This window comes from Ursus arctos, unplaced genomic scaffold, assembly GCF_023065955.2.
Source record: "Ursus arctos isolate Adak ecotype North America unplaced genomic scaffold, UrsArc2.0 scaffold_4, whole genome shotgun sequence".
Taxonomy (NCBI): domain Eukaryota; kingdom Metazoa; phylum Chordata; class Mammalia; order Carnivora; family Ursidae; genus Ursus; species Ursus arctos.
In genome coordinates, this window is record NW_026623056.1 from 25,849,280 (window position 1) to 25,864,944 (window position 15,665).

Below are 15,665 nucleotides of genomic sequence, written 5' to 3' on the forward strand. Positions count from 1 at the left end.
TAACTGAGTAGCCTCAACCCCACTGCACCCTTCTTCCATTATGCTATCTTCATCAATTTTTAAAGTTAAGTCCTATCATATGGTAGTATTCATTTATTACGAATTTAACTATTCTAGTATTTTTACTGGGATTCTAAAGTTCCTGCAAGTATTCTAGTTAAAAAATTACACAGATTTTTAAGACAGCCCTATGCCTTTTTTTCCTGTAATTCCTATTACTTCTAGTGTATGATTTTTCATAACAGGTATTTCAGCAATGCCACCAGCTTCTTCATTAAAATGATCTGAATACACACCTAATTTTGTTCCCTCACAAAACTTTGCTAAAAAACAGGAAAAAATATTAAAAGGCATTATCCTGAGCCTTTACTGGACAAAGGTGTAATAATCTGAACATCAAAAAAAAAAAAAAAACTAATGTTGAACGTCTTCTCATGTGTCTGTTGGCCATTTATCTGTATGTCTTCTTCGGAAAAATGTCTAGTCAGGTCCTCTGCCCATTTTTAATCAGATTATTTGTGGGGGGTTTTGGTACTGAGTTGTAAAAGTTCTTTATATTTTTTAGATCTTAACCCTTTATTGGATATATCATTTACATGTACCTTCTCCCATTCAGTAGTTTGCCTTTCTATTTTATTGATGGTTTCCCTCACTGTGCAAAAACTTTTTATTTCGATATAGTCCCAGTAGTTTCTGCTTCTTTTTCCCTTGCCTTAGGAGAAATATCTAGAAAAATGTTGTTATGGCCCATGTCAAAGATATTGTTGCTTATGTTCTCTTTTAGGAATTTTATGATTTCAGGTCTCACATGTAGGTCTTTAATCCATTTTGAGTTTATTTATGTGTATTTATTTATTATGTGTATTTATGTGTATGGTGTTAGAAAGTGGTCCAGTTTTCCCAGTGCCATTTATTGAAGAGATTGCCTTTTCCCCATTGTATAGTCTTGCCTCCTTTGTCATAGATTAACTGACCATATAAGTGTAGGTTTATCTCTGGGCTTGTATTCTGTTCCACTGATGTATGTGTCTATTTTTCTGCCAGTACCATACAGTTTTGTAGTATATCTTGAAATCTGGAATTGTGATACCTCCAGCTTTGTTCTTCTTTCACAGGATTACTTTGGCTATTCAGGACTTCTTATGGTTCCATACAAATTTTAGCTTTATTTGTTCTAGTTCCATGAAAAATGCGATTGGCATTTTGACAGGGTTTATACTAAATCTGTAGATTGTTTTGGGTATTATGAACATTTTAACGATATTAATTCTTCTGATCCATGGGCATGAAATATCTTTCCATTTGTTTGTGTTTTCTTCAATTTCTTTCATCAGTATTTTATAGCTTTCAGAATACAGGTCCTTTTTTTTTTTTTTTTTGAAGATTTATTTATTTGACAGAGAGAGAGACAGCCAGCGAGAGAGGGAACATAAGCAGGGGGAGTGGGAGAGGAAGAAGCAGGCTCCGAGAGGAGGAGCCTGATGTGGGGCTTGATCCCAGAACTCCGGGATTACGCCCTGAGCCAAAGGCAGACGCTTAACGACTGAGCCACCCAGGTGCCCCAAGAGTACAGGTCTTTTACCTTCTTGCTTAAGTTTATCCCTGGGTATTTTATTCTTTTTGGTGCAATTGTAAATGGAACTGTTTTCTTACTTTCTCTTTCTGCTACTTCATTATTAGTGTATAGAAATGCAACCAATTTCTGGGTATTAACTTTGTATCCTCCAACTTTACTGAATTCATCTACTACTTCTAATAGTTTTTTGGTGACATCTTTAGGGCTTTCTATGTATAGTATCACATCATTTGCAAAGAGTGATAGTTTAACTTCTTCCTTACCAATATGGATGCCTCATCAGGGAAATGCAAATCAAAACCACAATGAGGTATCACCTTACACCTGTCAGAATGGCTAAAATAAAAAAGACAAGAAATAACAACTGTTGGTGAGAAAGTGGAGAAAAAAGAACACTTGTGCATGGTTGGTGAGAATGTAAATTAGTGTAGCCACTGTGAAAAACAGTATGGAGGTCCCTCAAAAAATTAGAAATACTATATGATCTAATAATTCCACTACTGGATATTTACCCCAAAGAAAATGGAAACGTTAATTCAAAAAGATCGATGCAGCCCTATGTTTACTGCAGCATTATTTACAACAGCCAAGATATGGAATCAACCCAAGGATCCATCAACAGATGAATGGACAAACACACGTGCGCGCGCGCACGCGCGCACACACACACACACACACACACACACACACAGAGGAATATTATGCAGCCACAAAAAGGGATGAGATCTTACCATTTGTGACAACATGGATGGACCCAAAGGGTATTATGCTAACTGAAATAAGTCAGACAAAGAAAGACAAATACGATTTCACATATATGTGGAATCTAAACAACAAAATAAATGAATAAAAAAACAAACAAAAAGCAGAAACAGACCTATAAATAGAGAACAAACTGATGGTTGCCAGAGAGGAGGGGGGTGCAGGGATGGGCAAAATGGGTGAAGGGGAGAGGGAGATAAAGGCTTCCAGTTATGGAAAGACTAAGTCACAGGGATAAAAGGTACAGCACAGGTAATACAGTCAATGGTATTGTAGTAACACTGTATGGTGACTATGGTGAGCACAGGATAATGGATAGAGGTGTCGAATCACTGTGTTCTATACCTGAAACTAATATAACATTGTGTGTCAACTATACTCAGATAATTTTGTAAAAAGGAGTAATTAGTATGATTGAGACCCTATTGTACCTACAAAAATCCATGAATTTATAACAATACCCTAAAAAATTAGATATCTGTTCCCCCTAAGGTCGCTAATCAGCTAACCAAATGTGGTAATTAAAAACAAAAAAAAATCAAGCATTTTGTTACAGTAACTAAATAACTCCAGCTGATAAACAAAAGCTATATTTAACATAAAAATTCAAGTTAATCAATATAGATGGGATGACAGGTTTAGAAAATCATCATGAAATCAGAAATTCATCTGTAAAACCATTAGATGAATGGTTGGAGGGGGAGTAGATCTTAAGGGATCAAAGTAACACAAAATAGACTTATCATACAAAATAAGAGAGTAGACTGGGGAAAAGGGAGGAAATGTGACTTTACAGTGGAGGAGTCAAACTGTCATCTTTCTAATCCAATGTGTGTGCTGCATCTTCACAGAGAAGCCTGACAGCATTAGCAATGAATGACTGGATAACCAGGTATTTTGTGTCTCCCGTTGGAATGTGAAGTATACATATCGCCTGTGATGTAACTGTATTAGCTGAAATTCTATAGAACAACTAACCTTATCTTCAGTAAGTTACTGTCATGAAAAAAAGGCCTTGTTCTAGACTGAAAGACTTGAGGGACATAACACCAGATGCAATGCCCAGTCATAGATAAGATGCTACTTTGTAAACAGGTTGCAGAAAACATTTGGAGGAGAACTGGGAACATCTGAATATTGACTGGGTAAGAGATGATATTAAGAAATTACTATTAGACATGAAATGAGATAATGACTGTAATCTACTTTAGAAAGCTTTTGTATTTTTGTGGGGTTTTTTTCAGTATAAAAAATAGACATTTAGGGGCGCCTGGGTGGCACAGCAGTTAAGCGTCTGCCTTCGGCTCAGGGCGTGATTCCGGCGTTATGGGATCGAGCCCCACATCGGGCTCCTCTGCTGTGGGCCTGCTTCTTCCTCTCCCACTCCCCCTGCTTGTGCTCCCTCTCTCAATGGCTGTCTCTATCTCTGTCAAATAAATAAATAAAATCTTTAAAAAAAAATAAAAATAAAAATAAAAAATAAAAAATAGACATTTACCCACAAAAATAGGGAGAACAGAAAAGCAAATAACAGCAACAAAATTTTGAAAGCTGGAAGATAGATGGATAATAGTAACTGAGCAGACCAAGGCCAAATCTTATGACGGTACTAAGTAAAAATCTGAGTTCATAAATTTACATTACACAATACTCGAAGGGCTCAAGGATTTGTATCAGTTAACCATGGTAGTGGTTATCAGAGTGGGACAAATGACTGTGTAAGGAGCAGGTAGACCCCAAGGTGCCTTCCCCAACTCCAGGCCACTTTGGGAGTGCTCCCACACATAAACACAGATCCTTAGAATTCTATTTTATTCTCTGAGGAAGTAAAACAGAGTCACTGAATGCGATTTATCTGAAAAGTGGAAGGGAAAAGATTAAATGAACATATACACACTGAATACTGAGATCCCAAGCAACTCGTTCCCAGCAGCCCCTCACCCCTCTGCAGGAGACTGAGGAGACTTCTTTGGAAAATCATACCAGCTGAAAAGATTCCAAAGATCCTAACTCTCCAGTTGTTCCTCAACAAATGGTCCAGACTTCAGAGAGGCTCATAGTCAACAAAGTCCTAACTATGTTCTTAGAGTGTCCAAAGAGGTTTTTAGTCCTTAACTTGTAATCAGAACAGATTACCAGATAGCCAGGAAAAACCTCTGACACAATAGTTCTCAACATTGCCTGATATATGGAAATCACCTAGGAAGCTTTTCAAAATATTGACGCCTGGATCCCAACTCCATTTCATTACTCTGGAGAGGGACCTACGTATTGGGATTTTTTTTAAATCCCTGTGTTATCATCACAGGCAGCCATGTTTAAAAACCATAGCTCTAACACTGTATCCATGAAGAAAGAACAGGTTTACATGTATAAACATTCAGCAAAAAAAAAAAAAAAAGAAAGGAAGGAAGAAAAAAGAAAAGAAAAGAAAAGAAAAGAAAAGAAAAGAAAAGAAAAGAAAAGAAAAGAAACTCCTGGAAATGTAGTATGTGCTAACAGAACTGAAGTATTCAACAGAAGGTGTTGGAGATTAACTGAGAAAATCTCCGAGAAAGTAGAGCAAAAACACACAAAAAATCAGAAAATCAGAAAATCAGTCCAGAAATTTCAGAAAAAGAAAACAGGAAAATTGGAGAGGAGCAATACAAAAAAGATCAGTCATAAGAAACATTCCAACAGCAATGCTGGAAGGAAACGAAACAATGCTGTTAAAACTGTTAAGAATAATTATTTCAACCTAAAAACTCCACACCCAACCAAACCATCGAACAAATCTGAGGATAAAATAAAGACATTTTCAAACATGCACAGACTCACAAATGTCTCATTTTCAAGAAGTTACCAGAGGAATTGTTAAGTTCCATTTCTCAAAACTTACTAATGGCCTTGCTCAAACGTCTGTAAAATCACTAGGAAGCTGAAGCCAGACTATGACCCAAAACTGAACGTTCAGCTTATTTTACCCAAGGAGACTTCAACCCAGAGACAGTCTGAGCTTTCCTTTTTTGATTTTTACTAATTACTAGTCTTTTATTTTTTACTAATTTTTATTAATAAGAATAACAAAATATTTTGGGAAAAATACTTATGTTAGAATACCTTATATCAATCTAGGACATATATTCAAATACTGAATTAAACATATATTAAAATGATAAAGTAAAGAGAAATAAAGAAATTGAATCTAGATTTTAAGAGTAAAACCTCTTTCAATTACAAAATTCATCATCCACAAAAAATGTTAGAATCATATAATGCTGCAAATAAAATTAAAAACTTCTGGCAATGTATCATTGCCAGAATCAATGTATCATATTACAATATTGTTTACTAACCTCTGATTCATCCCCCTTCTCTCTATAAGCAGTAGCAATACTGGTCTGGACAGCCTTAATCCATGCCTGGCGCAGCTTTTCAGAATCTGCCTGAAGCATACAACTTCTAAAAGGAAATAACATTGTTTTCTCAGACACTAAGTTAACCCCCCCAAATAAAAATAAGGTTTACTCTATTTAATAATTTTCTAACAAAAAGTAATTTCTTTTGAAAGGTTTTATTTCATCTATCTTTAAGGACAGATTATGTTCATGAAGAAATCAGTAGAAATGAAATAAATTGCCTATTAGAAAAAATCACAAATCCCTGAACATTTAAAAAAAAAACTTTAAATTTACCAAATATAACATTAATTTTTTCTCTTGGGTAGAAATATGAAATGATAATTATCAAAGAAATTGATCTCATCTGTCAGTTCATCATCAAGACAGCTAAAAACTTTTCATATGGCCACATAAATAACCTTTACGGAATTTAAAGAAAATGATACTGGGCAGAAGTTACATAAATATCTCACTGTAATACTTGTAATCATTAATTATTAAAATTTACTTTTAAAGCACTTTTTTCCCTCTCTACCATAATCACAAGTAAAACACAAATGTTTCTCTACTCTGAAAAGTTCTTTAAAATAAACGATAGGAACTTAAAAGCAACTCTCATTCTTTAGAACCACTTACTTTGTTGGAGAGACTACCTCAAAGCAGAAACGTCGTTCTATGTCTTCACAGTGTTTCACTGTGCAGAGTCTTAGATCTTCCACTACGACAGTGGGGTTGTCCTACAATAAGGAAACAAAACTCCCATGTTCATCAATTTAGTTTTTGTTGTTGTTGTTGTTGTTGTTGTTTTAAAGATTTTTATTTGACAGTGAGAGAGACAGCCAGCGAGAGAGGGAACACAAGCAAGGAGAGTGGGAGAGGGAGAAGGAGGCATCCCGCTGAGCAGGGCGTCCGATGCGGGGCTCGATCCCAGGACCCTGGGATCATGACCCGAGCCAAAGGCAGACACTTAACGACTGAGCCACCTAGACACCCCATCAACTTAGTTTTTAAATACTACTACCAATACCAATAATAACATACTTCAAAATATTACTTGGAATAAATGGTCTAATTTTAAAGATTTATATTTATCTTACTTAGGATTAGAGATAGGAGTTATCAACTCCTATATAGATAAAACTAATAAAGGTAACTGTGTCCTGTTCATAATTTTATCTGTCTCATAAAATTGCTGTACAAGGATTAAATGGAAGTATGTGTAAAGAGCTTAGTCTAACACTTGGTAATTAATTAATAGGTGCCCAATAAATGTTAGTTTCCTACTAACTTTAATTTTCTTCCATTTTCTTTCATATTACTCTGCTGGTCCCCCCTCACACATAATAAAAGCTACTTTCCTCTAAGAAAGAAGACTTTAATAGTCAAGCCTAAAGTAACTGAAAAAAAAAATAAGAAGCTTATATATTCTTCTTAAAATACCTAAGAAAATGAGAAAGCTTCTATCATTTTTCTAGTACTTAACAAAAATATAAACTCAAAACCAAGTTTATCAGAGCAGAAGAAACCATGAACTGAGTTTGAACAAAGGCCTTGTGTACAATAAGCCTGCTAGCACAGAACCAAGCAAATAAAACTTCAGACTGTGTGTCTCAAGAGTAAACTGAGTATTTAAAATGGACAGCTGAGGGGCACCTGGGTGGCTCAGTGGGTTAAGCGTCTGCCTTCAGCTTGGCTCAGGTCCTCATCGGGCTTCCCTGCTCAGCGGAGAGCCTGCTTCTCCCTCTCCTCCTAACTCCTGCTTGCTGTCACTATCTCTGTCACTATCTTTGTCTCTCTCTCTCTCCCAAATAAATAAATCTTTTTAAAAAATAATAAAATAAAAAATAAATAAATGTACAGTTGAATACGTCATTCACAAAGACTAACTACGTAAAAATCAATTCATCTATTATTAAGGGGTTCTTTTCCTAATTATTTTTAACATTCTCAACTGCCATGTAATCTCAGTATGCCTTTCCAATAAATAAAACTTCCTCTACCTTAAAATAAGGTTCAGGAAAAGAAATGTATAAAAACAACATTAACAAATTTAGAGGCTTCTATTTAAATTACTTCAAGCTTATATTTTAACGTCATATTTCACATTTCCATATTATCACCTTTGGCCATAAGGTGATGCTTCCTAAAAGGCACCCCTTCCTTCGGCCTCAAAATAGTACTATGGAATGGTAGTACTGTTCCTGTCACACAGCTGGTCAAAGAAAATGAAGAAATGAAAGTAATAATCCTGGGACATAGAAACACCTGTCTCAAAACTAGGAGTTAAGAATTCAGGATTCAAAATCACTCTGCTTTTAAGGATCAAAAGTTGATACTTTCCACTTTTGAGTCCTCTTATACATGCCTAAACATAAAACTAATAAACAATTATTTTGCATACATGAATATTTAAAGACTTCAGTGCTTTATCAAGATGAACAGAGAACTGATATGGGGGACTCACCGGGTTTTCACTTAATTAACAAAAACACCTACCTTAAACTTTTTCTGGTAAACCAACTGATTGTTCTGTATTGAAAACCAGCGTCTAAATAAATAAAAACAGATTAAGTTTTCATAAACATTAATTTATGTCAGTTGTTAGAAATGAAGTATCTGGGAAAGCACTAGAAGATCAGTTGATAGTAATTATGCTTTGAGAAGTGCATTGTTTTGTTTTGTTTTATAGACTGATGTCAATGAGATAACTATTGAGAGTAAAGAACAATTTTAACAGTTTTAAAACCACCAACTAGGAAAATAAAAGTACTGTATTTTGATTCATTTTATGTCAGAAATTTATATCCTAACAACAGCTGTTATCCTTTACACTATCACCAAATAACTGTTACAAAGTAAAAATTTAGTTTTTTGAGGTCACTCAAAAGTAACTAAAAATCCTTCCCCCAAAATAATTGCTTCTATTATGAAGTAGAAACTTAGTTGTAAAAAAGACTATCCATTTGTATACAGCAAAACACTGAAATAAATGGTGCTTTGTCTACAGCCTTTCTGCAGCTAATTCAGCAAGCATTTGATTTGTCAAGAAAAACAGGAAATCAAATCATTTTAGAACTGATATCAAACAAGAGATAATCGCCAATTCACTTGACCTCGCTTTAATAGAAAATACTTCTAAGCAGAATAAAAGTTATTACTAAAAATGATGCACCTGTTTACACTGTTCTGCTTGTTCTTATAAGTTATTAAACAAACAACTGCAATCTTTTTTAGAAGAAAAAGCTAAGCGATGTATGGCATATTTACTAATTCTTATTTATTAAAACAGTAAAAGAACCTAAAGATTTACCAAAAAAACCCCAAAAAAAAAAAAAACAAAAAAAACACAGCCAAAAGCCATTCATAAAAGGAAGCAAAAATTCTCATCAAGCATGAAAGGTAAAACTATTTGAGTCATTATTTTAAAATTAGTTTCATGTGAGATGATTTCTATTGTAAACATTAGTTATTAATCTATTAGCAGATAGAGATTCTACCTTTTCATTGATACTAATACAAAGCACTAGAAAATTTATTTAGATATATTTAGAATATCTATTTTAAAAAACTTAAGTTAATTCTCTGAAGCTGTGAAAATGATTAGATGCTTTTCTATTTTTAAGCTAGACAGACTGTTAGGTTTTCCCGCTACTTAAAAAGGTATCACCTTTACCATTAAAATAAGAGATTTGTTAAATAAGCATCTAGATAAATCCAAGTGACTTGCCTCTGATGCAAATCACCAAAAGGCAGGCTAGAAAAGGAAGAACTTCTGGGTTTCTTTGCTTTGGGACACGTAGTTAGTTAGAAATGTTAAAGGAAATACCTATAAACAAACAAAATGGTGCAGCCCTGACACATGGGATGACATGCAATGGAAACAATCTCTGATATTGAATCGAGTGGTTCTTTTTTAATCATTTGAAGTAGGGTGAACTATACTAATAACAACTTTTAAGCTTTATAGTATAGTGATTCTATGAAAAACTATAGTTTTACTGCACAACAGAAAAACACCCATATAACCATGTAAACTTTTCATGCTTCTGAGGTCTTTAAAAAATAAATTTTTATTGAACTGAAAAAAATAAATTTTTTATTGCATCTTAGGATAATAGCCTCTAAAAATAATAACAAAACATTACATAAAAACTTTTTTTTGTCAGAGAGCATTTCCTCTGATTATTAACTTTAGAGATCGTATTTATTTCTGAAACTCAGTTCCCCTGCCATCTATCTGCTTCTGAGCGACTCTCTCAAATCATCATTTTTTTGTACACTCAAGTAAGACACTATAAATTTATCTTAATTTTGACAACATTTCCTAAGGAACAAAATCATAATGTATCCTACGTAGAAAAAAAATTTTCAATTACTAGGATCTGTATATTGTATGACACTGTCTCCCCTCGTCTGCCATTAAAAAAAAGAAAAAAAAAGCCAAGTACACTCATTTACATTGATCAAAACTTTAATATGGTAAAATGGAATATAATTTTTAAATTGCTATAATTTTAAAATTTAAATTAAATAGGATAATCCCAGCTATTATTAACATTTCTAATAAAAGGAAAAATGAGACAGTTCACAGCCTATGATGTATAGAATAAGATACTTAATATCTCAAGCTCACGCTACCTGCAGTTTGGAGCTACTTTAAAAGAGAATTCAACGGGGGCACCTGAAAGGCTCAGGGGAGCCAGAGAGGCAGGAGGAGCGTGCGGCTCTTCATCTTGGGGTCATGAATTCAAGTCCCACATTAGGTGTGGAGATTACTTAAATAAACTTTAAAAAAACAATTTTTTAGGGGCGCCTGGGTGGCACAGCGGTTAAGCGTCTGCCTTCGGCTCAGGGCGTGATCCCGGCGTTGTGGGATCGAGCCCCACATCAGCCTCCTCCACTATGAGCCTGCTTCTTCCTCTCCCACTCCCCCTGCTTGTGTTCCCTCTCTCGCTGGCTGTCTCTATCTCTGTCGAATAAATAAATAAAAAATATTAAAAAAAAAAACAACAATTTTTTAAGATAATTAAATAATAAAAAAGACAAACTTTAGAAAGCACTGAGCTGACAACTACACTATATGCTACAAAATTCAGAAACTGACCACCAAGCCAAAATATAAGACTTTTTTAAAAAGCAAAATGTCTTGGCTCATTAAGAAAAATAACACACCACTTTATATCTATCCCAAAGTGAAATAACTCAATAAAGATTTTAGACCAAAATACTAAATTCATAAACAATTTGATATTATTGATATTGATACCTATGAGAGCTTTCAGATAACAAAACATGGGGGGGGGGTAAAGGAAAAAATTTATAAAAAAAATAAATCGAGTGTCTTTTACAATGTTTAATCATTAGTCCTAGAACTGCACTTGAAACCAAGAATAAAATATAAAAGTCAACTTTCTAAATCCGTAGAAGATTTCTCACTAAAACTATAAAAATGATAGATTTATGCACATATTCATATATGTGCCAAATAGGTAAACATTAAACAAAATTAAAAGCTTCAGCACGTATGCTACTATCTTTCAAATTCAATTTAATTTTTCCCAAGAAAAAAGATCAAAATGTTAAAACAAAAAAGCTCTAGGAATTGACAATTTTTATTTTCAATAAAACTAATATGATTATTACCAAAGGCGCTAATTCCTAGTTACTGTTTAAAATTCTGAAAAGTGTTTACTGGCTTATTTTCCTTAAAAAAACAAAAAAGATACAAAGGCATTCATATTACTCATGTATGTCTTTGGGTAACTATAAATATATCAAATGTTCTTTTCATTTTCAATTAAAACAAACTGAGGCAATTGGTAATGAAAAGATAATTTCATTCCTCAAATGAAATGTGTATATTTTTTTCCCAATTTAAACATGAGACATTATATCCATTGCAAGTAATCCAATTGAAATGCAGGTTAATTATGAGCTTTCTCGTGCCAAAGAGGGAATTGGAGTAAGGCAGGAATGAGGGGAAGGAAGCCATTTGGTACCTGATATGATCGGGCTTTTTCCTGTCATGTGAAAAAATGGGGCAGGATTAAAACATAAAGGAAAGGTGGTAAAAGAATGAAAACGCAAATGTGCAAAATAAGCAAAGGACTAGCATGATATGAAAATAAAGCAAGAATTAAAGAAACAAGCTTAAGCTCAAACCTAACCAAATAGTCAAAAATATCTGTTGCATTTTCTTCTCAAATTTATACACGTATGCATTTACACAAGTCTAACTCTTAGGAATCTGAAATGCTAATATTTCAGAAGTATTCAAAAATTTTCAATTATTACGGTATAAAAAGTTCTGGTAGGACTTAGCACACTTGGGCATACCTCTACTATTATTTTTCTGCCTCTATGGTGATAGCTATAAAATATAGTACTTCTCCTCATCTTAATAAGTCGCTCCTAAAAAGTAAGGAAATAACCACTATGGATATATCTTCATAAACCTGAAACAAATGAAAACTTTTCATACGGAAAGTAGGATCACTAATTAAGAATTTCAAAGATTATAAATTATTAGGCAAATAAACCTACCTCCCACCTGCTCTCTCCCTTTTCATCAATGACAGCAGACACTCAAAGGCCACCCATAAGTAGAGTATCCTTAATCTATGCATACACTTCTTATTTTAAAACAAAAAGCCAATAAAAATAAAATTTGTATCTGTGCTAGCAGCATATATAATACTTTACGAAACTGTATAATACATCTAATGCTTTTAGTTATATTTTCTAGTTCAACAGACTGACCGTAGCATGTAATAATTCAGTTTCTTTATTCATTTTACCAGCTTATTACTAATAATCTTAGTATTTAATTATTTTCCTTGTTCATTCATCTTTTCTGAATTTATCATAAAAAGCAAAAGAGATATATAGATACGAATAATCCATCTGGCATTGATTTGAGCCTAAGGTGAAGTTGACACATTGAGAAAATGGCCTGATAAGGAAAGATAATTTTGGTAGATCTCACATGTTTTCAGAAAAAATATGTATTATAGACATATAAAAATTCTGAGACACTACAAACTAGAAATCTGAAACCGAAAGACAAATTCAACAATTCACACAAGACATAAAGTGTCTCAGTCCTTACACTCTTTCAATCACAAAATATTATCTCTTCCGTTAAATTTCAAATTAGAGAATGATGCTTAGATTTTATGAAGCACAGGGAAAGGTTTTAAAACTACCTGGGAATTCCTAGTCGAATTCACATTTCCCTCAGGAAGTAAGTCTTTTTTAAAAGTTGGCTTAAATGTGTGATGGGGATTAAGGAGGGCACTTGTGATGAGCCCCAGGTGTCGTATGTAAGTGTAGTGTCACTAAATTCTACGCCTTAAACTAATACTACACTGTATGTTAATTGGAATTGAAATAAAAACAAATAAATGTTGGCTTTGAAAATATTACATGCCACTATTCCATAAAACTATAGATAATGGCAAATTTGTCATCATATGATTGGTACCTTATAGTGACTACAAGAAAAAGTGTTCCCTAAAACTAATCTACGGACAATCTAAAGAAGATACTTGAACAGTAGGCAGAAAAATCTTTATGCTTGAAAAGCTGGAATCCCAGATTTTTAAAATTGAGATACAAATATCACAAACATAGTCTTTTATTTGAAGTCTAATCGAATACATGAAATCAAGCTGGATAGAGAACTAATTAGAGAAGGAGGGCAGACTCTACAGTCATATACAGGTAAAGGGAAGGTATCTGCAAGTATTTCCTGAGATTAGATTGTATAAACTTCATATAAGAAATTTAAGATACATTCCAAATTTTTAAATTGAAAAGCAGAAAAAAATTCTAAATAACATCTAATAGATTTTTCATCTCCCTTTCACTGTCACTGACCCATAACCTAGAAAATATCTAAAACTTTTGTATAAGGTTTTGACTTTTGTTTTCTGTGAAAATGTTTATATGCTATATTCCTTAGAAGCCTGCTTTTTACTGGTATTTTCATGAAAACACTCTTTTTAAAGACATATGAAAATGAAACAATCTGCTATCCATAATTTTCCTAATAATGTAAATAGACTAGGAAGTTTAATAATTCTTAAGCTATTTTTAAAATATTTGACATATTATGTTGTATCAAAACACAAATTTATATGGAATTTCCATAGCAAGTTAAAAAAAATATATATATGACAGGTTTTAGGCCTTGGTCTTGTCACAGACCAGCTGTGTGACCTTCAAAAAGCAACATCTCTCTGCACCTCCATTTCTTTTATTAAAAATTAGGGTGTTGAAATACGATCCATGATTCTAATCAATAACTGTCATCCTACTACAATTAGATGGCATCTCCTTTAAAAAGCAGCCTCATTTCCAAAGACATTGTCTTTTCCACTTTACAAATGGAAAGTAACAGGGGCGCCTGGGTGGCTCAGTCAGTTAAGCGTCTGTCTTCAGCTCAGGTCACAATCCCAGGGTCCTGGGATCGAGCCCCACATCGGGCTCCCTGCTCAGCAGAGAGCCTGCTTCTCGCTCTCCCTATGTTTCACCCCCTGCTTGTGTGAACTCGATCCCTCTCTCTCTCTCTCCCTCTCTGTGTCAAACAAATAAATAAAATCTTTAAAAAAAAAAAAAAAAAAAAAGGAAGGACGGGGCGCCTGGGTGGCACAGCGGTTGGGCGTCTGCCTTCGGCTCAGGGCGTGATCCCGGCGTGATGGGATCGAGCCCCACATCAGGCTCTTCTGCTGTGAACCTGCTTCTTCCTCTCCCACTCCCCCCGCTTGTGTTCCCTCTCTTGCTGGCTGTCTCTATCTCTGCCAAATAAATAAATAAAATCTTAAAAAAAAAAAAAAAAAAAAAAAAAGGAAGGTAACATGTCTATAACTGAGAATTTAATCATTATTCCCTACTTGCTTTTAGTTACATTTTATTATCTATGCCAATTAATAGAATTCATGAAACAAATAGTAAAAAATGAAAGGTCCATGCTTAAATCAGAATTTATTTTCTCCTATTGCCCTAAATGGCAATGCAATTTTCCACTAACACTTACTGTGCTTCGTTTTGAAGTCTGAGATCATTTCTCATTGGAGTAGTCCATGGAAGGTCATTTCACTTCTTCTTAACATAATGGTATACTTTCTATGGATTTATTGTATTTTCACTGTGTTAAACTTTAAGTAGGTTGTTTTGAAATCTGAAGGTTAAAATTCAATTCTAACATTACCCCCATGAAACTGTACTGGTTGAGAAATCTTTATTTATTATAAAAATGTGACAAACTATTTTTTTTATTTTAATTTCCTATTCTGGCTACGGAAATTTGCCAGGAAAAACTTAAAAGATTATTGTCTTTATTTAAACAGCTTAGAAAACAGAATTTTAATTTTTCATTTTCACTTTATAATAGTTAAAGACACTATTTCTACCCAGACCATGTTGGTTGGTCCTTCTGTATTCATACATTATTTTAGAAGTTCTACATAATTCAAAGAAGCTTAATATCAAATATAATCACTTTCCAATTTATATTCATCCTCAGGTAAAGAAAAATTATTTCAAATAAAAAACACCTCACAGATTTAAATATCTAGCAATATCAAATGCTAGGAAAATGCTCAATAAATCACTGACATTTGAAAATACCAAGAAATGCTTTCTCCAAATAACCTCATCACCAAGAAATCAAAATAAGTGCACTAGGAATCCATTTTAATACATTAAATACTCAAGCATAATAGTTTCCATTTAAATTAATAAAAATGTATACTAAATTTAATTTACCAAGAAAATTCTATTTATTTTGCTAATTCATTTTTTTAAAAAAGAAAACAATCTTCTCTAAGTGAATTCATGTCCTGTTCAAGAGCAAATAAAACATACACATTCAACCAAAAATGTAAATTAATTCCCCAGAACCCAATGCTACTCTCAATTATTACAATTCTGACTACTACTTT

At 33.6% G+C, this 15,665-nt stretch overlaps 1 protein-coding gene across 4 annotated transcripts in view; it reads right to left on the minus strand.

Annotated features, from left to right (window-relative positions):
- The window catches only part of ACAP2 (ArfGAP with coiled-coil, ankyrin repeat and PH domains 2), a 140,104-nt gene that overhangs the window by 23,461 nt on the left and 100,978 nt on the right, over positions 1–15,665 (minus strand). For 2 of the 4 annotated variants that reach the window (XM_026496151.4, XM_057306535.1), the window contains exons 11-14: positions 11,721–11,741; positions 8,218–8,269; positions 6,358–6,458; positions 5,677–5,782 (exon numbers count right to left, since the gene is read on the minus strand). In XM_026496151.4, the coding sequence (XP_026351936.1) occupies positions 5,677–5,782; positions 6,358–6,458; positions 8,218–8,269; positions 11,721–11,741 (280 nt within the window). The remainder of the gene's footprint in view (positions 1–5,676; positions 5,783–6,357; positions 6,459–8,217; positions 8,270–11,720; positions 11,742–15,665) is intronic. The other 2 variants (XM_026496160.4, XM_057306536.1) reach the window with 1 other exon arrangement.